The 25119-nt window shown below is 34.6% G+C and overlaps 1 protein-coding gene across 1 annotated transcript; it reads left to right on the forward strand.

Moving 5' to 3' along the window:
- Window positions 1–287: 287 nt before the first annotated feature.
- Window positions 288–14670, forward strand: LOC123659577 (large subunit GTPase 1 homolog). The gene is made up of 10 exons (XM_045594784.1): window positions 288–523; window positions 723–946; window positions 1401–1622; window positions 4659–4779; window positions 5682–6257; window positions 6586–6738; window positions 7698–7836; window positions 11214–11413; window positions 13199–13287; window positions 14451–14670. The coding sequence occupies exons 1-10, from the start codon at window positions 428–430 to the stop codon at window positions 14569–14571; spliced, it is 1941 nt and encodes a 646-aa protein (XP_045450740.1). The 5' UTR covers window positions 288–427; the 3' UTR covers window positions 14572–14670.
- The last annotated feature ends 10449 nt before the right edge of the window (window positions 14671–25119 follow it).

Here is a 25119-nt window from a genome sequence, read left to right on the forward strand (position 1 = left end):
AGTGTAAATTAGCCTTAAGGGTAAAATACAGTGCATGCCTATTGCGCAGGCTTATTGCTAAAGAAGTTTTACTTCAGTCGTGTGATCAGATAAATTCAATGTTTTGTAATAATTATATCAATATCTAAAATGTAAAACGACCAGAAATCATATTCTTCTTTTTACAGAAATAAGAATTACACATAATTAAATTACATAATTAAATAACTCATACTTTATTTAGTTTTATGTATGACTTAAAAAAATATATTATATTTTTGGTTTTAGGAAGTAGATTCTATCTCATCTATGGTATTTATTTTGTTTTTGCAACAGGTTTTGACTGCTGGGCATTTGACATTTGCTGCACGTTATAAAGTTCATTGCAACCACGTTTATTTTCAATTTTAGTAAAAATTGAAAGTTTCCTTGCAATTTATATGATAAAATGGGCAAAAAGAATAAAGAAACACTCGGTCGTGCGCTTATTAAGGACAGATATGCCAAAAATCGACATCGCCGTCATGTTGAAGATAATACCATGGTAAGTTGTTTTTATATTATTAAAACTAATAAAAAAGTCTTAATAGTAAATATATAGCCTATAAATGTATATAATAAAAGTAGTATTAATTGTAATGCTCTTTCTTGTACATTTTACCTTGTATTAAAAATTAATACGATTATTAGTAGCAAATTTGATATGTTATATTTTTATAATAATTATTATGGTTTCATGCTAGCTCCATACGACGGAGGTAAACGATGGCTATGACTGGGGTCGTCTCAATCTGCAATCAGTCACAGCAGAGTCTTCCCTGCAAGAGTTCTTGTCAACCGCGGAGTTAGCTAATCGGGAGTTTATTGCTGAGAAATTAAATGTTAAATATGTCATGTCTGTGCCATCCCCTGTTGAAATAGCTACATCACAACCAGATTTTGACGAGCCACTTACAGTTCCTAGAAGGTAAGACCATTATACCTATTTATAAAAAAAAAATAGATATTCTTAGTACATTTAACATCCTGTGTTTAGTTTTCCCCCATGTTAATATTTATTGCCTCTGAAATTATTTTATGGTGTAATCTTCTAAAATTAATACATTTGTCAAGACAAAAATAATTTAGCAAATAAATTTTTATTAGGCTTTAATAAGTGGTAGTCGCGTAAGCAGGAATAACTGTATTAACCCTTCATAAAAGCTTATTATTGTGTATTAATTACCTAGCATGATGTAATCCATATTTATGTTTATAAACATTTTTATGTGTGGTATCTAAGAAATAACAATTTGTTCATGATGTTCAAAATAATTTTTGGATCTGCCTCATAGATCCCAAAATTAGCATGCACAAGCAAATCAACTCAAAACTTAAATTAAGAGTTTACATACTTATTATATTTTTTGTATATTTCCTAGACCTCCATGGAAGCTTGGTGTGACAGCAGAGGAACAGTTAACAAAAGAAAGAGACTCATTTCTCGACTGGAGGCGACATTTAAATGACCTACAAACAAAACTGGGTGCGGCGGTTACACCATATGAAAGAAACTTGGAGCTTTGGAAGCAGCTATGGAGAACTTTGGAGAAATCAGATATAGTTTTAATTCTATTGGATGCAAGAAATCCTCTATTGTTAAGGTCAGTATCTCCTAATATTATAGATATGAAAGTTTGATGATAAATGTGTATTTTTTACGCCTTTTTATCAATGGTATGTATGTAGGTATGTTGGAATAATTTGTGTTATCAATGTGTAATATAAAATTTTATCATTTTAGATTTTTATATCTACTTGATTTTGCTGCATCATCTACTTGATTTTGCTGCATCATCTACTTGATTTTGCTGCATCATTATCTTTTTTTCTAATGTTTTAATGTATTGTAATGCAGTCATATTAAAATAATAAACATAGGTTGTAGTTCTACTACATTATGAGGTAGGTTTTAATACTGATTATTTCAGCCTGTAACATCCCATTGCTGGGCCTAGGCCTCTTTCCCCATGTAGGAGAATGATCTGAGCTTAATTAACCATGCTGCTTCAATACGGGTTGGCAGATATATATGAATAACAATCACTATCAGGTGTACACGGTAACAACCGGGACCAACAGCTTAACATGCTTTCCGAAGAAAGGTGGGGAGACCCACAAAGACTAACAACCAGACCGGAAATAAATATTTGTCTAACACATATATCTACTCCGAGCGGGAATCGAATATGCGGCCATCAGTGTTTAGGTACTGCCGACACGGCAGATGCACCGTTACACCAGAGTGGTCGTCATACTAATATCATTCGTCATTCATCATTCGTCATCGTTAATACTAATATCATTAGTCATTCCTGGAGAATGTAGTATTGTATTGTATTGTATTGTATTGTAGTGGGCTCGGTTTTCCGCATTTAGACGCAAAAGTGGTCCATTATGCGTGAAAAGTGGGCCGACTAGTTCAGCCAGCCCAGCTCCTTCCAGAAGCTCAGAAGCCTCCTGGGGCGTTCACAGGCTCCTCGGAGCGTCCTTATTTCCTTAAGGATGGTAGCCCGGTGTGCGGCCACTCCCTCGCATTCCAGGATTACGTGGGCGGCTGTTTCTTCAGCAGCCAGACAGCCCCTGCAAAGAGGGCTGTCTGTTGCATTCATGATGAATAGTTGGTGATTGAGTGCCATGTGGCCGGTAATCGTGCCAACAACTATTCTGATGTCCAGGCGGTTGAGACTGAGCAGTCGGCACGCTAGGTGCGGTGATACTTCCGTGAGTACCAATTTGGACTGTCTACAGCCGGTTTGGTTTGCCCAAAGGGCATTGTGATTTGCACGTGTACGTTGCCTTACCCACAAGCGCAGTTGTCCAAATGGTAGCGGCAATAAGATGGTTGGGCCGGCAACCTTTGTATTGGACCCCTGTCTTGCAAGCTCGTCGGCAGCATCGTTTCCGCGCGATCCACTATGTCCTTTTATCCACTGGAGGATTACCTCATTATGTGAGGCTAATACTTCCAGGGTTTGATGACATTCGTATATAAGACTAGAGTTAGTCGAATTGCTCTCTAGTGCTTTAAGTACGGCCATGCTGTCCGACAGAATACGGATATTGCAATCCCTAATGCCTTTTGACAGGACGGCGGTGGCTGCATGGGTTATCGCAACACACTCACATTGAAAGATGGAGCTGTGTTGGCCCAGCTTTAGTGATAAGTTGATATTGAGGTCTTGTGAGTACACTCCGGCACCGGTGCCAGACCCCATTTTGGAGCCATCCGTGTAGATGCGGACCTCGCGTATGCCGGATTGGTCTCTTCCAGCCTCAAACGGTTGTATATGGTACTTTCTTTCGAAAATATATTGTTTGGGAATCCTATCACAAGGAGCAGCAAGTAGTGGCTCATAGCTCACAAGGTTGCTCCAAAGTCTATTGTGTGGACCCTCCTGGTTGCACCACAAGCCCAAGTGTTTCAGCCTGATAGCTGACATAGCCGCCTCCTGTTGTATGAACAAGTCAAGCGGGCCAGGTCAAGCATAACCTCAAGAGCTGCTGTGGGGGCGGTACGCATACAGCCAGTGATTGCAGAGCATGCTATTCTCTGAAACCGCTGGAGTTTGTTTTTAACGGTTGTAAGTTCTGTTCTCTGCCACCAGATTACCGCACCGTAGGTGATTATAGGCCTGACAATAGTTTTGTAAAGCCATAGAGTAATTTTAGGTGATATGCCCCAGCTTTTGCCGAGGAGCCTTTTGCATTGGCAGAGGATTATGCTGGCTTTGTTGATTTTTGAGTCTAAATGCCTGTTCCAAAGAAGCTTACTATCTAGGATTACTCCAAGATTTGACCTCCTTGGTTAGGGCAAGACTGGTGCCAAATAATTTAGGGAGTTTAAGGTTCCCTAAATTCCGTTTATTTGTGAACATCACAAGTTCCGTCTTTGCGGGGTTCACTGTTAGTTCGTGGTCCGTACACCACTGTTCAACGACTTTTAATGCGGCCCTCATTTGGTCGCAGACTGTCCTCTCAGATGGCCCACTGATGAGTACAGTTAAGTCGTCTGCATAGCCCACTGTGAGAAATCTGCGGTCGTTGAGCAAGGTGATCAGTTCGTCGATCACTATGTTCCACAGAAGTGGGGAAAGGACCCCCCCCTGCGGACACCCCCTCGCTACAACGCCTCTAGTTATTTCATTCACAGTGAAATGGATGGCCCTGTACTTCAGCATGCTGTTAATCCACCCGGCAATCGTGTTATTGACTCCATGCTTGGTCAGGGCACGGCTTATGCTGGTGAACTTAGTTTTATCAAAGGCCCCAAGGGTTGATATTTTGTGATGGAGATTGCCCTCTATATAGGATATAACCTTGTGTAGGGCAGAGTCCGTTGATTTGCCCATTGAGTAGGCATGTTGGTTGGGATTTAGGGGTTGCTCAACCAGAGTTGTGCTCCTCAGCTCCCGATCTATTAGCCTTTCCAAAACTTTCAATAGAAAGGAGGTAAGGCTAATAGGTCTGAATGATTTAATTGTTGAATAATAATGATTTAATTTGGAGAATGTAGTATCCTATTTGTAAAATAAATTATTAAATTTGTTGAGAAGTTTTAATCTTCTACAATTGATCAATTATCTCTCTTTTAAATATAATATAATTTATACACGTAAATAATTAATTATCTCTTTTAGATGTGAAGATCTAGAAAAGTATGCAGCTGAACAAAAATGTAAATGTATTTTATTATTGAATAAAGCAGATTTAACAACAGAGTATGTGAGGAAGTGTTGGGCTGAATATTTTACTAAAGAGGTAAAGTTTTATTTAAATTTAATAAACTTAGATTATTAAAATTAATGACAAAATGATCATATCTTATTAATAAATAAGAGATAAATACTTTTTAATGATCCATTTGTCATGGTTGAGTATTTCTCAAATTGATATTTATTACGAACTAACATGCCTGACACCAACTGCTGGCTTTGAAATACACAGGCCGAAAACGGGCAGCAGCGTCTTCGGTGCGACAAAGCCAGCTCTGCGGTCACCAACCCGCCTGCGCAGCGTGGTGACTATGAGTAATACACATGAGTACACGCCATTTTTGGTGCAAACTTGTGGAGGCCTATGTCCAGCAGTGGACTGCGATAGGCTAAAGTGACTAGCTGACATAGCGAATTTCGTACTATGTACTATATATATATATATTTTATGTATGTTTGGGGATAACTTCGTCGTTTATGAGCCGATTTTGATAATTCTTTTTTTGTTGGAAAAGAGATATCCCTTGTGTTGTACCATGATAAGGAAACCAGCATCTGACGATGGGATCCCAGAGAAATCGAGGGAAACTGGAAAATCCGCATAACTTTTTACTGGATACCGATTTTGATGATTTTTAATTTAATCGAAAGCCAATTTTTATCATGTGGTCACATTTGAATTTCATCGAGATCTTATTACAACTTTTGGAATTATCATCACATCATCATCATCACTTCAGGTGTGGCTATATTCTTATCTGCCGTAGCCACAGCACTTTTGGCGTAATCTTTGATAATGTGTATTTACTTAACTATTTTTTCGCCTACCTACGTTGTGTTACTTGTCGATATAATTGAAGTCGGTTTTTTTTCGTTTGCCTGCAAACACAATTATTTATTTAAATATGATACGTACAAACATTTTCATAGACAAATTTTCTTTTTTAGAACATTCCAATAATATTTTTTTCCGCTGCAAAAAGCACAAAAGAAAGAAAAATATCCGAAGAGAGTAAAGAGGCTGAACTAAATGATGATTCAGAAACTGAGTCAATAGATTCTGAAGACGAAGGTGATGATGAAAACCCCAATGCATTGAATGAGGCACAAGACGACATAGAACTATTTAAAAGACAAATAGAAGATCTAGATAAAGCAGTAAATAACACAGCTAATAGAATAGATTCTATACAAGAAGCCTTAGACGAGGTTTTAGAAAATCTAAGACTAGGTAAACCTATAGAACCCTTTCGAAGTATTGAATCTACAACTAACGAAGAAACACATTTGACAGAAAATTCAAACACAAATGATGTACCACGGTGTAGCACGGAAGATGTAAATGAAGATGTTGAAAATGATACAAATTCATATGAAATATTCGATAGAGACAGATTACTGCAAGTATTAAAAAAACAAAAGCTTAATAAATTGAAAAATCCACCAAGACTTACCGTTGGTATGATTGGATACCCAAATGTGGGAAAATCAAGCTCTGTAAATGTTTTAATGCAGTCTAAAAAGGTAAAAAAAAAAAAAATTTAAGAAATATCTAAATTAAGAAATATGTAAATTCTCCATGCACTAACAAAACGAGTGTACTTTAGACCACACAACTGAAGTAAAACTCCGTAAATTCCATCTCACTTCTATCTCCCTTTCAACTTCTATTCGGGTCGCCCGATTGCACTTTTCGTAACGCCCTCTTTACGCATCCACCAGTTTACTCCCCAAGTCAAGCGTACGTAAAGAAGTTTTATTTTAAAAATCCACTAAAACGCTTTAGCCTCATCTGCCATATTGAAGCTGTATTTATAATGTTATTTATATTATGCATATTTTAATTACACAGGTTAGTGTCAGCTCAATGCCTGGTCATACAAGACACATACAGTCATTGATATTGGATGATAGTATAGAATTACTGGATTGTCCTGGATTAGTGTTGCCAGCATATGCTGTGGCTCCAGATCTCTTGTTGACGGCTGTGTTGCCAATTGATCAGGTAAGCTCTTATGAGATTATTTTACAAAATGATGCCTAGCTGAGAGTAAAAACCCTGTTATAAATTGAAGTGTGTTGCTAACATAAAATAATAAAATTAATGTTCATTTAGCCGTTTTTAGACTGGATCGTTGGCGCAGTTTGTAGTGATCTGTACAAAAAGTATATGTATATAAGATTACCTATACCTAGTTGGCCTGTTCTATCTTTTTGCTATTTTTGTATTAACTATGCTTTTGTTTATTGTAGTCTTTTTAACCGACTTCCAAAAAAGGAGGAGGTTCTCAATTCGACTGTTTTTTTTTTTTTTTTTAATGTATGTTACCTCAGAACTTTTGACCGGGTGGACTGATTTCGACAATTTTTTTTTTAAATCGAAAGGTGGTGTGTGTCAATTGGTCCCATTTAAATTTTTTTGAGATCTAACAATTACTTTTCGAGTTATATCTAATAATGCGTTTTTACTTGACGCTTTTTTCGTCGACCTAAGTTGTATTACACCGCATAAACTTTCTTCTGGATGTACCGATTTTGACAATTCTTTTTTTGTTGGAAAGGGGATATCCTTAGTTTAGTACCATGATAAGGAAACCAGGATCTGATGATGAGATCTCAGAGAAATCGAGGGAAACTCTCGAAAATCCGCAATAACTTTTTACTGGGTTACCGATTTTGACTTTTTTTTCGTCGATCTACGTTGTATTACTCGTCGATGAAATTGAAGTCGGTTTTTTTTCGTTTGTGAGCAAACACAATTATATTAATAAAAAAAAATTAATAAAATAAAAAAATTAATATAATATTCTATTATTATTATATTAATTTTTTTACTACTTAATTCTATATAACCAAAATATGGCTAATAATAAAGTTTCCTTTCTTTCTTTCTTTACCTTAGGAACAGATGTCTGTGGGTCTATGTTATAGGTATTTATCTATGTTCTTATATATTTCTATCAGATGCGGTCCCACGACGCGGCGATGGCCCGGCTGTGTGAGTTGGTGGGCAGACATACCTTCCAGCAGAAATATGGCCTACTGTTGCCGGAGTACGAGGGCAGTGAACATGAGTACAAGAAGATATTGACGGCACACGCCTGTGAGTTTATCTCTTGTCTTATATAATAGAATGACTATATAGTTAGGGCACAGTAGGAAATATTCCACTCGAAATGTGGAGCAGCCTAACTGGGGAAGTACTTACAGAAGATCACATCTAAATAAGTGGTGAGTAAGGTGACCAGAACTTCTGGGGGCAATTGGGGATAGGGTCGGCAACGCGCTTGCGATGCTTCTGGTGTTGGAGATGTCTTTAAGCTATGGTAATCGCTTACCATCAGGTCCACCAGGAGTCGTACGCTTGTAATTAATAATAAATATAATATAATAATAATATTGAAATTGTTTTTCAAACAAATTTTTCAGATATTGAAAGTATCAGATCAGAGTATTGAAAACAATTTAATTCCCTTTAAACCAAGTATCATTAAAATGTAAGTTTAATTGTAAATTTTAAAAAATATCGTAGATGGAGTTGTGGAAAAATAGATATTACCAGTTTGACAATCATCCCCTGTAATACCAAATAAAAGTTATTTAACTTTTACTTTCAGTAAAAGTACTTATTTTTTAAGTATGACTTATGAAGATATTAAGATTATCATTTTGAGATTCTCGATTTCGGCAACGTTGTAGACGACATGGTGACAGAACAGTTGTCCCGTGACCATGGCTGTTTGTGTCGTTAATTGGTATTAAAATGAAAGTATATACCGATACAGCAAATCTTAATAGTTTGAATATTATCGGTAAAAACTAACTAACTTTTTAGCTGAGGTAGGGCACAGCAGGAATTTCCTGCTCAAAATATGGAGCAGCCTGACTAGGGTAGTACCTCGACCTTAGAGAAGATCACAGCTAAATAATACTGTTTTCAAGCAGTTTTGTGTTCCTGCTGGTGAGTAAGGTGACCAGAGCTCCTGGGGGATTGGAGATTGGGTCGGCAACGCGCTTGCAATGCTTCTGGTGTTACAGGCGTCTATAAGCTACGGTAATCGCTTACCATCAGGTGAGCCGTACGCTTGTTTGCCGACCTAGTGACATAAAAAAAAAGAAACGTTGATAGTTGACCTACAGACTGTGTACGTACATATTACATACGGAGCTGAGACGTGAACACTGACGAAGGGACTGGTCCACAAGTTTAAAGCCGCTCAACGTGCAATGGAACGGGCTATGCTTGGGGTTTCTCTCAAAGATAGGATTAGAAATGAGACTATCCGCGAGAGAACGAAAGTAACCGACATAGCCGCCAGAATTAGCAAGTTGAAGTGGCGGTGGGCTGGTCATCTGTGTCGCAGGACCGATGGCCGGTGGAGCAGACGGGTCCTGGAATGGAGACCGCGTCTTGGCAAACGCAGTGTGGGACGTCCTCCGGCCAGCTAGACCGACGATCTACGTAAAATTGCCGGTGTGGGCTGGTTGAGGATTGCGGAAAACCGGGATGTCTGGCGCGAACTTGGAGAGGTCTATGTCCAGCAGTGGATTGCAATAGGCGTAACTGACTGACTGACAGACTGTAAACAACCGCACTGGTGTAATGGTGCGTGTAGTCACCTAAAACCGACGGTTTGCGGGTTTGATTCCCGCTCGGGTTGGATATTTGTATTTGTACAAATATCTCTGGTTTCGTTAAGCTGGCACGTTCAGCGGTCCCGGTTGTTATCATAAATACCTGATAGCGATCGTTACTCATAGTAGGAAACCCGCTAACCCACATTGGAGCAGCGTGGTGGATTAAGCTCCAATTCTTCTCCTACGTAAAGTAAGAGGCCTATGCCCAGCACTGGGATGTTACAGGCTGAAACGACACAGGTTGTTTAAAACAAATAGTTGTGTTAAATTAAAGAAAAAAACGTCAATATGAACAGTCTTCTTCTTCTTACGTCCTCGTCTTCGTTCTTGAACGTACTTACTAAGGTTGCGTGATAGTGAATGCTTCAGCATAGAGCCCATATTTTGAAATTTTTTATTAAATCAGCATAAATATACAAATAAAAAGGTACATTATTCTAAAATAAAACATAAAAAAAGTAAACAAAGGGGGATTAAGTTTTAAACAACAAGCTTGAGGATGTACAACAATGAGTAATTGTAGGTTTACAATGATAATATAACACGCGCGTTTTAATTCCGCCACGACTCATAGAACCGGGGCACTAAACATATTACTGCTCTGTTTCTGTGCGGTTTAGCGTGACCTTTTATAGTCTATAAATTTCATTTCTAAATAGGTCTTCTAACGCAAGAAGACATTTCGAAATTGGATCAGTAATATTAAGATTTATGCAAGGAGGTTCTTCCTTGTTTTAATATAACTGTATGTCATTCGCGACCTCATACGCATACAAATCTGTATCTCTTAGAAATCTCACGGGTACTGTAAAATTTTTTGGTATAAGAAGTCCTGTGCTTTTCTAGACAAAATTTTACACAGATTCGTTTAAGCATTCTAGCTAGTCGTAAAGTAACAGTCATCTATCCACCCAAACGTAACACGCTTTCACAGCTAACGCCTGTACCGTAAACTTCTTATGAAATTCTATGGCTTTCTACATATGAAAGTAACATAGTAAAATTCCAAGAAAAACACTTTATACAGTATAAAGTTCCATTGAAATAATTGTAAATTCGTGGTTTTAATAAATAAAATTAAGACGAGTCGCAAATAACACTTACTAATAGCTGATTGACGTAGTAGATATGTTTTGAAGATAAAAATATAAAACTGTAAAACCAACGCCATCTATCGTAAAACTCTACGAATTAATCTAGACCTATTAGTTGGTATAGTAAGTAAATTTAAAATGTTACGATATGATATTATTTTTGAAGCAAAACTTCTTTACGCACGCTTGACTTAGTGAGTAAGACTGTGAATGCGTGACGAGAGCGTTGGGAAAAGTGTGATCGGGTGAGGCGAACGGAGTAAGAGAGAGGGGTGCGAGCACACATTTTATTTCTCTCTTTCCCTCATAGCCGGTTACGTATCGTAGGTCTAAGACACAGTGCAAGCCTTGTGCAGGCCTATTGCTAAAGAAGTTTTGCTTCAGTCGTGTGGTCTAAATAACACTTGTTTTTTTTTTACTAGATTGGCAAACCAGGCTCTAGCCAATTAATCAGGCTTGATTGGCTCACCTGATGGTAAGCGGTTACCGTATTTTATAGACTTGCAACACCAGAAGCATCGCAAATGCTTTGCCGACCCAACCCGCGACGTTCCCCAGGAGCTCAAGCTACCTCACTCAGAGCACAATACTACTTAAGAGCAGTGTTATTTAGCTGTGATCTTCTGTCAGGTCGAGTTAGTTCATCAGTAGGGCTGCTTCTCATTTTGAGCAGGATGTTACCTGCTGTGCTCTATCACGACGGAAAAAGATATATATGATGATATGACATTTTTACGTAATTTTCCAGTCAACCGAGGCTTCATGACGGCTGCCGGTCAGCCAGACGTGTCGAGATCGGCCCGACTATTCCTAAAAGATGCAGCAAGCGGTCGTCTACATTGGGAACAATTACCCCCTGGATATGACCCAGCGCCTATTGACAGTTTAGTTCAAGAAAAGAAAAATGAAACCAGAAAACCCACCCCCAGGGAAGCAAGAGCTGTGGAGGTGAGTTTTTATTACTAATAGCAAATAAGTATTAAGGACGCTATCACATTTTTAACTCGTTCAAGTTTAGGTATTTAAATCGCAACACAATAACATTACGCGTACGCACACATTGATACCGCTATCTGCTCGATTTTGTACCGACGTAACTAATCTTGGTACTTGAAATTATTAATTTTTAATTTTACTGGTATTGATTAGTAAATTTAGTTGTAAGTTTAAAGTCGAACTTGGTAACTGTTACTAAGTACCTACTATTCACGGAACCTCTCCCCTACTCTGTTTATGACGATGTCTTAAGGCGTCAGGGTATCTACTACTCGTTCGTCGTACTATACAATAAAATATAATAGATAATAATACGCTTATTTTTATAATTCAAAATCACATACAATTTTAAGTTATATAATTATAGTTTTAACATTATAATAATATAAACATAACATATTTTACGTAAACAATCTAAACAAATAAAAAAAATTGGAGTGTCCTTTTGTTATATTAAAATACTGCTTTTTACTAAATGCATACGGATGTATACACGGTCCATATACCAAAATAACATTTTTCCAATTTTTGTCTGTCTGTCTGTCTGTCTGTATGTTCCGGCTAATCTCTGAAACGGGTGGATCGATTTTGACGGTACTTTCACTGTGATATATCTTATGCAATAAGGAGTAACTTGGCTACTTTTATTTTAGAAATTTATTTATTTTATAACTCTGCAAACGGAACAATGATGATGAATGTAAATTTAAAATAAAATAATTTTTAACAAAAAAAAAACCGACTTCAAACAGGAAACTAAAAAGTGAAAAATAAATTTACTTAGTACAAAGTAATTCGTATTTTGATTTAGTTAATCAGAAATGATTTAATAAATATTTTATAATTTTGAAGGCGGTGCCAAGTAAATACTACAACAACCTGACTACAATAACAAATACACCTTATTCCTCCTTGATTGACAATTACTTGGAGTTTATTATAGTTCGGCACATACAAAATACACATTTAAAGTCAGAGCTATTTCTTGCTTTTTTTTTTAACTATCCAACAATAGGACCATCCATCAAATTAAACAAAGAATTTTATCACTAAAAACATCAAACATCTAATACTGATTCGAAATTACAGCTTTAATATTACAAATACCAGTCATTTCATTAAAAACGAGTACAAAAGATTTCTATTGCAAAAAAATCCACCAACTCTAAATCTTAATGACACACATGGCATAAATAAATTGTCTGAGCATTATAAAATAAAATATCGACTATAAAATTCAACGTATAACTATTCACATCGTTGGAAATCCTCGCTAATCTATATAAACATTATAAAAACCGACTATTCCTTTCGTTTCTATAATAATATAATGTTTTTATTTGTGGAATGATTCACACGATTTAATACAAGACTTTATTAAATAATATAAAAGTAAAGCGTGAACACCCACTTGGACCAGTCTATCAAATAATTTTATAACGTTATTTATCAAAGGTCATTTTATTTAAAGATTTTTAACCTTGAGATACTTTTTAACCGACTGCCCGAGATGAAGAGAAATGGTGTTCGTGTGTAGGTATGTTTTATTGGGTTTCAAATCCTAAATGTCTAGACGATAATTATGTTATATAAAGTGAGGTGTGGTCAGATCAAACAAAATACAAAATGACGTAAATAAATAAAAAAAATTAAAAAACATACGTTGTCTTTGTTGCCAGTTTTTTTTTTCATTCAATCTTGACTGTAAAAAGGTTAATTTAAAATGTTTTTTTTAAGGGTTGGCTGAACAAATCGAAGGAGATCGACAATTCATTTTTTGCAATGCAGAAGAGTGGTGCCCACGTCAAAGGAAAACCTATTTTAGGGTAAGTAGTAAATATATACATTTTCAATTATATATTGTCTATAAATACGTGTAAGTCATTTACGCAATTAACGTTTTGATATTCCTGACATTTCGGCGCGGTTGCAGACGCCATCATCACGAAATATCGAGCATCTCAAAATATCAATTGTCAAAATAAATTAAAGTATTATTAGTGAACTTGAAAACTTAAAAAAAATATTTAAAAAAAAAACGAGTATGCTTTAGATCACACGACTGAAATATAACTTCTTTAATATTTCTATCTTCACAAACTTATATCGTCCTCTCAACTTCCTTTCGCCTCGCTCGATCACACTTTTTGTAACACGCTCATCACGCATTCACCAGCTTACTCCCCAAGTCAAGTGCAAAAAAAAATATGCTAACATAAACAATATTAAAATATTATTATTACCATAGGAAACACGAAGTAAATACTAAAATATAATTAGTTATGAAGTTATACAATGAATAACAATAACTTATACACAGTTTTCACATCCTAACACAAGCCGTGGTCGCATTTCGCGTCCGTATTTACTCTGCGCAATTTAAACGCTCGTTAACTCCGCTATACTCGTAAAGCAGTTAAATTTTATGAATTAACGCTTGGCCTACGTCCAGTGTGACCATTACGTATCCGTTGAATTATATTTAGTCTTTCCTTAACTGAAGTTGATAATTTCCGAACGATCTCTTTCATCTCTAGTGAATCAGACTGTTGCGATGCTCCTGTTTTATTTATATAACTACAGGGTTGAATGAAAATTAAAAAAATATATATTCTTAGTGTCGCTACAAAATTTTAATATTATTTAAAAATAATTGATACAGTGTTGAAGTATCAATAATTAGTTCTACTAAATTATTTAACATTTTTTTTTGTCAATATCTTTATTAGGGACTTATATACATATGTACATGACAGTCCTATACTATACTTTTAAAATTATATATAGAAAAATATGTTAGTATCGGTTTTTTTAAATTAATAATGAATTATACTATTATAAGAATCTAAAAATATTAGCCACTAAACATAGAAGATATCTTTCATTGTTATTTATTATATTAAAGCACAAAATTAAGATAAAGTATTTGTATTTCGTTTGCGTAATTATTCTAGAAGATTCTATCAACATTCATATTTCTTAATTACAGTGTCACAGCACAAGCAGACAAGCCAATCGTTGGCAAACCCTGGAAACACGAAAAGAAACACGCAAATAAAAACAAGAGAGAAAAATTAAGAAGAGTATACGCTCATTTAGACGAACATTGAAGACTACAGATAAAATCATAATTGCTAATTACAAATTTAAAATATTATGTGGTGTCATGGGACACCAGTAGGAACGAAGTTCCTTCGGATAGTAGAGAAGCAACACAATTTAAAAAAAAAATGTTGAATTATATATATATATTTTCTAGTTTTTGATTCTTTTTAATTTTGTTGATTGGTTTTTAATTAAGTAAATAAAAGTATTTAGGAAATTTAGTATTTTAGAAAATAACAAATACCGTAAAATAAAATAAATCAAACAAAATAATAATAATAATTATTATTATTATTATTAAAACTATTAAGTGAAATAAAAAAAAACATATGTATTTATTTATTTTTGTCGACGGTATAAATTTACATAAAAATTTAAAAAAAAGTTTACTAGTAATATTTTAGTTTTACAAACGTAATATTATAGAGTCGTGTGACGGATATTACGTCACTTCCGTTATATATTTTTCTTACGGTTTTAGTATCACATTTTTTTCAGTTCGGTCGCCCAGCCAAATGTCAAGCCTGCCGTAAGGAACTTCGTTCCAAAAATTATTACATTGTAAAAAATAGCTTATGACACCATTATTTAATAAATGTAAAACCTCCTTCTTGTGAGACGGGAGAAAATGTTGCATTGTATTAAACGTTTTTATATCCCAGCTGAGTTATTATTTTATAAAAGGAATCTATTCTTGTGCGTTCGATATAATTCAGTTTTTTTTTTTATAAATTTTCTTTTGTTTGATAATACTCTACTTTCTCTACTAGACAAAAAACGCTGCCAAAGTATAAATCTAAATTATATAGCGGTTTACATAAAGTTTAAAATATATATTTATGTACGAACCTGTCTTGAAAAAATTTATTAAAAGTTTTTCGAAGTTTGATTCTGGTTCGTAATTTATTATTATTTTATGGGCTAAAATAATTTAGATTTTTGTCAAATTTATGTTAGAATATTTAAAAATTCTAAAGAATTTTGGTCAATTCGTTTCAGTCAAAAATACCTCTCGACATTGACGTGTTTGTTTAATCTTGCGCAATATTAACTGTTTCAAAAAATAAAAGCTTCAGCCTGTAATATCCCACTGCTGGGCATAGGCCTCTTTCCCCGTGTAGGAGAAGGATCGGAGCTTAATCCACCACGCTGCTCCAGTGCTGCGGGTGGATGTGGCTTGGTGGATATATTCTCTATGAGTAACGATCGTTATCAGATCTACATGATAACAACCGGGACCGACTGCTTAAGCTCAGAGATACGATGGGGAGACCTACAAGAACTGCACGACCACGGCAAACATGTATTGCCAATACAAATTTTTGTCATGTGCGGGGATCGAACCCGCAACAGCCACAAACCAGTCCTGTGACCGTGGCGCCAACGCGTCATCATAACATCTTAATGGCGATCGAAAAATATTATTAATATTTTATCAATATGTAATTCTTTATCAATATGTATTAATATTTTATCAAATTGTAATGATTTACAAAAACACGATTTACTAAAAAAAATACCGAGCTAAGCTCGGTAACCCAGGTACTTAATTATGAACTGACTTAAAGCAAAATACATTGACCTAAAACGCCTATTCACGTAAAAAGCAAACATCGTGATTTAGTTACACGCAGTTTCTATTAAACAAACAAAAAAAAAAATTAAAAGTAGATTTATGGTTTATACATATATACGACAGTGAATAATAGTTCTGACATTATTTTATTTAAAAACATTAAGTAGGCGGACAAAATGGGCGGGATTTGGTATTGAGGGATAAAATTGGAGGCAAAACTTTGTCAACGGGTAATTAATTAACAAAAAGAGAGAGGGAAATAAATTTCCTAGTTGGTAGCAAATTCAGAATATGTATTCGTGACACCAGAAAATGCTGCATCTTTATTGTTCTATGCCTATTTTTATTTACGCACATATTTCATTATTTAGTTTATTCTAATCGCTTAATAAGATTAAAATAATGACAACAATTAAAGATATCAGGCCTTAATAGTAATAATATTGCCGTGGTGTCCTGGTGCGGTGTGGCTACGGCAACAAAAAATATAGCCACCCCCTCTCTTCCCGTGGTTGTTGTAAGAGGCGACTAAGGGATAACACACTACCACTACCATCTTGGAACTTAAAAAGCCGACCGATGGCGGGATAACCATCTAAATGCTGGCTTTGAAATATACGGGTCGAAGACGGGCAGCAGCGTCTTAGGTGCGACAAAGCCAGCCCTGCGGTCACCAACCCGCCTGCTCAGCGTGATGACTATGGGCAACACACATAACTTCACGCATTTTTGGCGCGAACTTGTGGAGGCCTATGTCCAGCAGTGGACTAATAGGCTGGAATGATGTCCCGGTCAATAACAACCGCTCTGGTGTAGTGGTGTGCTATCTACGCGCCTAACAGCCGGCGGTTTGCAGGTTCGTTTCCCGCTCGGGATGGATATTTGTATTTATACAAATACATATTTCTTTCCGGCATAGACATCTATCCTTGTGCGTCTCCTCACCTTAGCTCGGAGAGCACTTTAAGCCGCCGGTCCTGGTTGTTATCAGCTGTTAGCAATGGGATATTACGGGCTGAATCGTGACTCGATTAATATTACCAGATAACCAAAGATTCATTCGTAAAGGTATGAAAAAACATGAATTAACTATTCAATCCAAAATAAAATAAAAAAATCGTAAATAATGGTTCCAAGAGTAACCTAGAATTATATTAGTAGACGTTAAAGGTTTCTCCTATTGTGATAGAAGTTGATTGATAAAAAAAATATTTAGATGAATAAAATGTTTAAGTTTGGTGTGTAACTATTTTATTAGCAACTGTTAAATAAGTCAAATAGTTCTACATCAAATGAAATATATAAAAGGAATCGAAATAAAAATAAATTACAATAAATAAATACTTAATACATCTTTGTCGACGGATCCAAAAAGTGTATTTGTAAGTGTACCTAATTGATTTTTTAAAAGATAAGCGTCATCGTATCCCAATGTGCCGAGTGCGGCAACTGACATACGAGTTGCGAACGTGAAATCGAGCACTCGTCTTAAATTAGCGGGCGTTGTAAATCAGAAGATTCGGGCCAACATTACGCCATAGGATTCCGCGAATAGTTCAGCAGCTACGCACTGGAAATGTTTATATTATGAATGGCGGGCTCAGGGTTAACCTTTTTTAAATACTTAAATCTGTTCGATTTTAGCGATTGCGATTTTCACACGAATCGATTATAAACATTCAATTTAGTTTATAATTCTGTAAACATTTAGTAGAAATTTGACCGTACCATCGAACCATTCTTTCTCTAAATTATTCAAAAATAACATTACACTATACTCTTATAATGTACGAAATTAAATGTTAATTCCATCTAATAAATAAATTACGATACCTGAAAAATATCGACATATACGTTTAAATAATATACTTAAACGTCACATTTTTATGGTATCGCTAGTATGAAACAAAAAAAAAAATTTTTTTTTGCTACTTTCAAATAGTTTGGTTTTGGTTTTGTCTAGCGGACAGTTACTAATTCGACAAAAAACAAATTATGAATAACAGTTATTCTTCAGCATACTAGAGATATATTTCTTTTACGCGTTGGTTCGTTTTCTTCGATAATAATTTTCAAGCGACGACAACATTGAAGTAAGCTCTCATAAAGGAGACCTTTTCACTTTGCTGTTGACATATTTTAACAATCAGCAGCAAAGCGGAAAAAGACAAATTTATCGAGAACTTTCCAGTTTCTTTCTTCTCTTCTGTGTATTTCTTCCAGTAAACAAATCCTTCTTAGTTTTTCCTATGACGATGTAGTCGTGATTATATTGTACAATATCTAGATTACCTATTTGAGGTATCCAAGTACAGTTTCATAAATATTTGTATATAATATTATATTACATACTAAGTACCTATCAGCTTAATGTACACATAGTTTATTACATAGCTACAAAGCTTAATATAAGCAAGAAAAAAAACATACAATAATAAGGTGTACTTATACAGGCTGTCCCAGGCAACACTGTCAAGCGAAAGTCCAGAGCTAGAACACCCCTTGGGGATTCCAAATCACCCCTATGTATATGATCCAAATTTTTATAGTTAAGGAGATATAATTTTTTTTTAATTTTTTCAGTGTTTATCGACCTTAGCGCTATTTTTTACGAAGTTATGATCAAAAATAGCGCTGAGGTCGAAAAATACTGAAAAAATTAAAAAAATATATATCTCCTAAACTATAAAAAATCGGATCATATACATAGGGGTGATTTGGAATCCCCAAGGGGTGTTCAAGCTCTGGACTTCCGCTTGACAGTCTTTCCTGGGACACCCTGTATAGAATCATTGGTCATTGCTGTGTTAAGGATTTTTATTTAAAGAGAAAATCAATGTGAGAATAAAACATGTCCGTAAAAACGAATCCTTAAAACTAATCGACTCGTTGTTAATATAAAATAAATAATAATATTCTTTATAATATTCCATACAAATATAAGTCAACACAACAATTTTACAATATACAATAAACAACAGCGATCTTATATATTTAAGACGTCTCTGTAACAGATTAAAACAGGTTTAGGTTTGAGAACTTATTAATACACGTTTTTGTTGTATTTTTTTTTTATTTGATGCTAGTTTTTTCATTTCCTTTGTGAGAAATCTTTTTACTCTTTATTTGGGACACCTAACTAATTTTAGCTACGTCACTGGGTATAAAGGCCAAAACATTTTATCACCCAACGCTTATAGTTTCCACAAATTTATCTAAGACCTACCTAATTAATAAATAGTGATATATAATCGATAGCGATCGCTATTCATAGTAAGAAATATATCCGCCCACCCACAGTGGGGCAGTGTGGTTGATTAAGTTCCAATTGTTCTCCTATATAAAAAAACAAGCCTACGATCAGCAGTGGGATGTTACAGACTGAAACAATCATAGAGGCTAACGCGTCAATGTGATTTAATTATCGATCGTATATAATCGATGTAGTTTTAGTACATTTCAGATAATTTTTTTCAAACAAGCGTACGGTCAGAGCGGATGACGTCGACTCTCCCCAGAAGCTTTGGCTACCTACTTACCAAAGAACCACAACACTAATTGAGGGCACTACTATTTGGCTATGTTTGTGTTGTTTATGTACGTATAGAGTTGATAATAGATGTACTTCCTAAATTGGGTTACTTCAAATTTTGAGGAAGACATTTCCTGTTGTACACCATATTGTTGTATCTCAGTAGAAACTGAAAATGTTGTTGCAAACTGAACGCTCTCCCTCTTTCCTCGTGTAGGAGAAGGATCAGAGTTTAATCCAGCTCACTGTGTCAATGCGGGTTGGCAGATATATTCACTACTATGAGTAACGATCGTTATCAGGTGTACGTGATTACAAACGATACCGACGGCTTAACGTGCTCTCCGAAGCACAGTGGAGAAACCTACAAGGACTGCACAGCCACCCAGACCACGGCAAACATCTCTATGGACAATACAAATGTTTATCATGTGCAGGGATCGAACCCGCAATCGCCAGCGCAACAGCCATAAACCAGTACTGTGACCGTTGCGCCAACGCGTTGCAAACTGAAATGATAGGTTAAATTACAGAACGGGCCATAATAGCTAAAAGAGTTATTACAGTTCTATTTCTAGTATCGCAATTAGATTTATTATTACAAGATTTTCAAAATTAACCAGTTTATTATGTAGGTACACTTTTTTATTGCAATCTATGGTTTCAAGTGAGTTGAGTTGAGGTGATTACTTTGAGTTAAGGTTCGCGTCAGCATTTCTGATCTTTATCATTAATTCTATGATAACTGCGAAATTAACAATTAAATGAAGTGTTTAGTACTGTGGTTCGATAAAAATATCAAAATTAAATTTAAATTGCGCAATATTCACGCTACCCTTTCTTTGAAGTCGGTTTAAATTAAATGAGATGATAAAATTGTATGATTCAGTAAGCTAGAAATTCAGAATTAAAATTACTCATTGGTCATATTATGCGTGTTAACATCCTTTTTATATACGCGTTAACGAGAATATATTTTTAAACATTGTTTTAAGAAAATTAAAAAAGAAACAAGCTAATTTAATCCGATCATAAAATTAAAAACTCGTTTTGATTTAAAAAAAAAATTAAAAGCAATTTTTTATCACCTGAATTCGTTAGAAAAGACATTTTAATGAGCTGTCGAAATAATAATACAGGAGAATAATGTAGCCGAAATGTTTATTTGTGGGTGACAAAGAATCATGACTTTCACGACTAATTTAATTCGATTAATGTTTACGATTTGTCTCCAGGAAACTCGGAGAGGAGTGTGGACGACCTCCTTCTGTCGCCTAAGAGTGATTTTATTTTCGTTACGGAGGGGAGAGTTCATATTTAAAAACTCTTATTTGAAGCTTGATTAACTAGAAAACATAAAAGTACCTGACGGCATATTTGAGTGATCAGTCTTTTACTCAAAACCCTTCAAATCCTTTTTTAAAATTTGGACAAATCCCGAACATTTGACGATTTTATAACGCAAAAAAAAATACAGGCAGTACGTAGAAAGATTTAATTTAATACCATTTTTAACCGACTTCCAAAAAAGGAGGAGGTTCTCAATTCGACTGTATTTTTTTTTTTTTTTGTTATGTATGTTACATCAGAACTTTTGATCGTGTGGACCGATTTCGACAAATTTTATTTTAATCGAAAGGTGGTGTGTGCCAATTGGTCCCATTTCAATTTATTTGAGATCTAACAACTACTTTTCGAGTTATATCTAATAATGCGTTTTTACTTGATGCTTTTTTCGTCGACCTACGTTGTATTATAGCGCATAACTTTTTACTGGGTGTACCGATTTTGATAATTCTTTTTTTGTTGGAAAGGAGATATCCCAAGTTTAGTACCATGATAAGGAAACCAGGATCTGATGATGGGATTCTAGAGAAATCGAGGGAAACTCTTGAAAATCCGCAATAACTTTTTACTAGGTGTACCGATTTTGATAATTCTTTTCTTGTTGGAAAGAAGATATCCTTAGTTTAGTACCATGATAAGGAAACCAAGATCTGATGATGGAATCCCAGAGAAATCGAGGGAACTTCTTGAAAATCCGCAATAACTTTTTATTAGGTGTACCGATTTTAATGATTTTTAATTTAATCGAAAGCCGATGATTATCATGTAGTCACATTTAAATTTCATCGAGATCTGATAACTACTTTTTGAGTAATCTTTGATAACGCGTTGTTACTTGACTATTTTTTCGTCGATCTACGTTGTATTACTCGTCGATGTAATTGAAGTCGGTTTTTTTTCGTTTGCGAGCAAACACAATTATTCCTTACAGTATGTAGTGTGTGTATGTATGTATTTGATTGTATTACATCTGATTGAAATAATACTAGAATTGTTATAAACAAATTGTTATTGTTAAGATTATTGTTGCTTGGAGATAACAGGAAAATTATTTACCACCGCTTATTAATATTATTAATGCTTTAGGTGACAGAGAACCTATAAATGCGTTTCTGGCTAGACAGGATAAAATTCACACTTATGTAGAAAAAGTTCAATACGTAAAAATTTTGTTCGCGAGATGTCGTTTCATAAATTAACCAAGTAAAATAGCAGCTTTCTAATTATGAGAGTTTTTGAGGCAAATAGTAAGTAGGTAAATACGAACAGATGTGAAAAAACTGTAAAGTTTTCTTTTTGTCTACCAACTTGTAAAAATTACACAAATTGAGATTAAATCTACTTGTTTCTAGAGATATTGTGACTTGTAAGACTGAACGCTTGTACCGAGTTAAGCCCAAAGCTTTAATCTCTTTAATATACGTTTACCCAAAAAACTTATTACACAATTATGTTTGCTCGCAAATGAAAAAAAAAATAAACGATTTTAATTACATCGACAAGTAATACGATGTAAGTAGACGAAAAAAATTAACCAACGTACTAGTCGTCACTACGATTTTCGTGGGTTTCCCTCGATTTCTCTGGGATTTCATCATTAGATGCTGCTGGTTTCCTTATCATGGTACCACACTTGGGATATCTCCTTTCCAATACAAAAGAATTGTCAAAATCGGTTCATAAACGACGAAGTTTATCCCCGAATATAGTTAAATATATATATATATATATATATATATATATATATATAAATATATATATATATATATATATTATACATATATATATATATATGTATATGTATATATATATATATATATGTTCTCTTCTCTTCATATGTTCGGGGATATATATATGGGTCGAATTGAGTAACCTCCCCCTTTTTTGAAATCGGATAAAAATATACAATATTGTAATTTTAAAATCTATTTTTAAGTATTTTTATCTTTACTTTTAGAATTACAGACGAATACACCTATTAACATAAATAGACGAGCCAAAAAACTGAATTGTGCTCTAAAAATATCAGACAAGTACAAAACCTGACGTACTACAAACTCTGATGTCAACGCCTTTGTTGCTAATTGACAAAAAACATTTCGAATTCCTGAAGTTTTCACCTTATTGCCAGGGGAAAGATACACGCTTGAAATATATACACGAACTTGGTGCAGCCAACTAACGTCATTAGCCAATTAACGGGATAGTTTTTTTGACAAAAATAAATCGTAGCGACTGTTTTCAATAGAACTAAAGAAATTTTAAGATGAAAATAAAATAAAAACAATAACGAATTAGTCGAATTTACACGTTGTGCTCTTATGAACACGACGGCTGCGACGTGCAACGTAAGGATCTAATATACTACACAATTATCTACAAGTACTAATACATAATAAACAAAGTAAATCCATATTTTGTGTCATAAGAACTTTGATTGATATTCATGAGTAAGAAATCGCCCGATACGTTGTAATTGCGGTAATGGTAGGTAAGAAGTTTAATAATAATTACGTTTTTATAATGACACTGGCTAATGCACTCAGTGTATTAAGGAGAAAAATGGATCAGATTTTCTTTTAGATGCCATTTTTGTGTGACCTCCATTTTAAATTTCGTACAGTAGATTTTTCTTAAATTCATATAAAGTTTCTTAAGATATAGATATAAAAACTTCCTTGATTTATATACGAGACTATCTCCATTAATGTACTGTCTCAGACGTTATCCTTTTTATAAAAACGTTAAAACGATTTGTATACTTAACAGTAAAGACAAGGTAAATTAAAACTACGAGTTTGGACAAGTAACAACTTGGGTACCTATATTAAAAGCGACAACTGCTATGTCTGATGACAAATTTTTCATAATTGTGCCCTTTTTATGAACTATATTTCTAAGTCTTAGCGGAATTTAAGGTGGCATTAAATAGGATTAAAATATAGCCCATTATCGGGATCTACAAATCTGAGTCAGTTACAATGTAGAGATGATTCCTAAATTATAGTACTTATCAATTGGCTTTTATCCAAACCGGGCTATTACAGGTGTCGGTTATAACAAATCTTGTCGATTTTATTCGTAAGCTTTTAAAATTGTACGAATTATATTTCGGTTTGCGTCTGCTCTATCGAGGGTAGAAATAATACAAGGTCGGTCTTCAAATAACCATCGGTTGCGAAGAAATGCGTAGGATTTGAGTGATGTGAAATTTATCGATATGCCAAAAATAAAAAAAAATAAAAACAAAAGAGATTTTAGCGATATTTATGACAATGATGATTATTATACTATATTCTTCGTTTAATTTTGATAACATAACTGTAGTACATTTTTTTACAACTACCTCGAAACGATATCATCTTTGCCATATTATAATTGTATAATTTAGGTACTCCTGAAAATTATTTACACACTTAAAATACGTAGGTATCTACATATCTATATGAATTTAGAATAGTGTCCAAATATTTATGTTATTAACACCGGATCGTGTTTTACCACAAATGTATTATTTCATAGAAAAAATATAGTATATATTATTAGAATACGACCTACAAAAATTTTCACATACATTTAGAAAGTTATGCAAAAATAATTATGAAAATATTTTAAATTCATCGAACTATTTATAATTTTCAAACTGAGATTTGCGTCATTAGCAGTTTCCGCTGCAGCATTGCCAAAACATTGACAAGAGGCGGAAACTGGTTGTTACAACTAGTGTGGTCGATTTGTAACAATTAGCTTATATTTAATAATAGAAAACAGAGTATACCTACACGTGGCTCCGAAGAGCTGGTTAAAGTTATGTTGATTTTACTATCCGTTGTATGTTAAGCCCGTGGCTTAAAACTATACTTCATCATCATCATCATCATCATCACTTCAGTCTATCGCAGTCCACTGCTGGACATAGGCCTCCACAAGTTCGCGCCAAAAATGGCGTGAACTCATGTGTTTTGCCCATAGTCACCACGCTGGGCAGGCGGGTTGGTGACCGCAGAGCTGATTTTGTCGCACCGAAGACGCTGCTGCTATAATTAATAATTTTATTTTCTGTCACGAAATATAGACTGGGTATTCTTTTTGTGAAAA

Source organism: Melitaea cinxia, chromosome 14, assembly GCF_905220565.1.
Source record: "Melitaea cinxia chromosome 14, ilMelCinx1.1, whole genome shotgun sequence".
Taxonomy (NCBI): Eukaryota; Metazoa; Arthropoda; class Insecta; order Lepidoptera; family Nymphalidae; genus Melitaea; species Melitaea cinxia.

Coding starts and splice junctions, on each gene's coding strand:
- LOC123659577 (XM_045594784.1), top strand. CDS start 428: ATGGGCAAAAAGAATAAAGAAACACTCGGTCGTGCGCTTATTAAGGAC. Junction 947..1,400: donor CCACTTACAGTTCCTAGAAG/GTAAGACCATTA, acceptor TATATTTCCTAG/ACCTCCATGGAAGCTTGGTG. Junction 1,623..4,658: donor AGAAATCCTCTATTGTTAAG/GTCAGTATCTCC, acceptor TATCTCTTTTAG/ATGTGAAGATCTAGAAAAGT.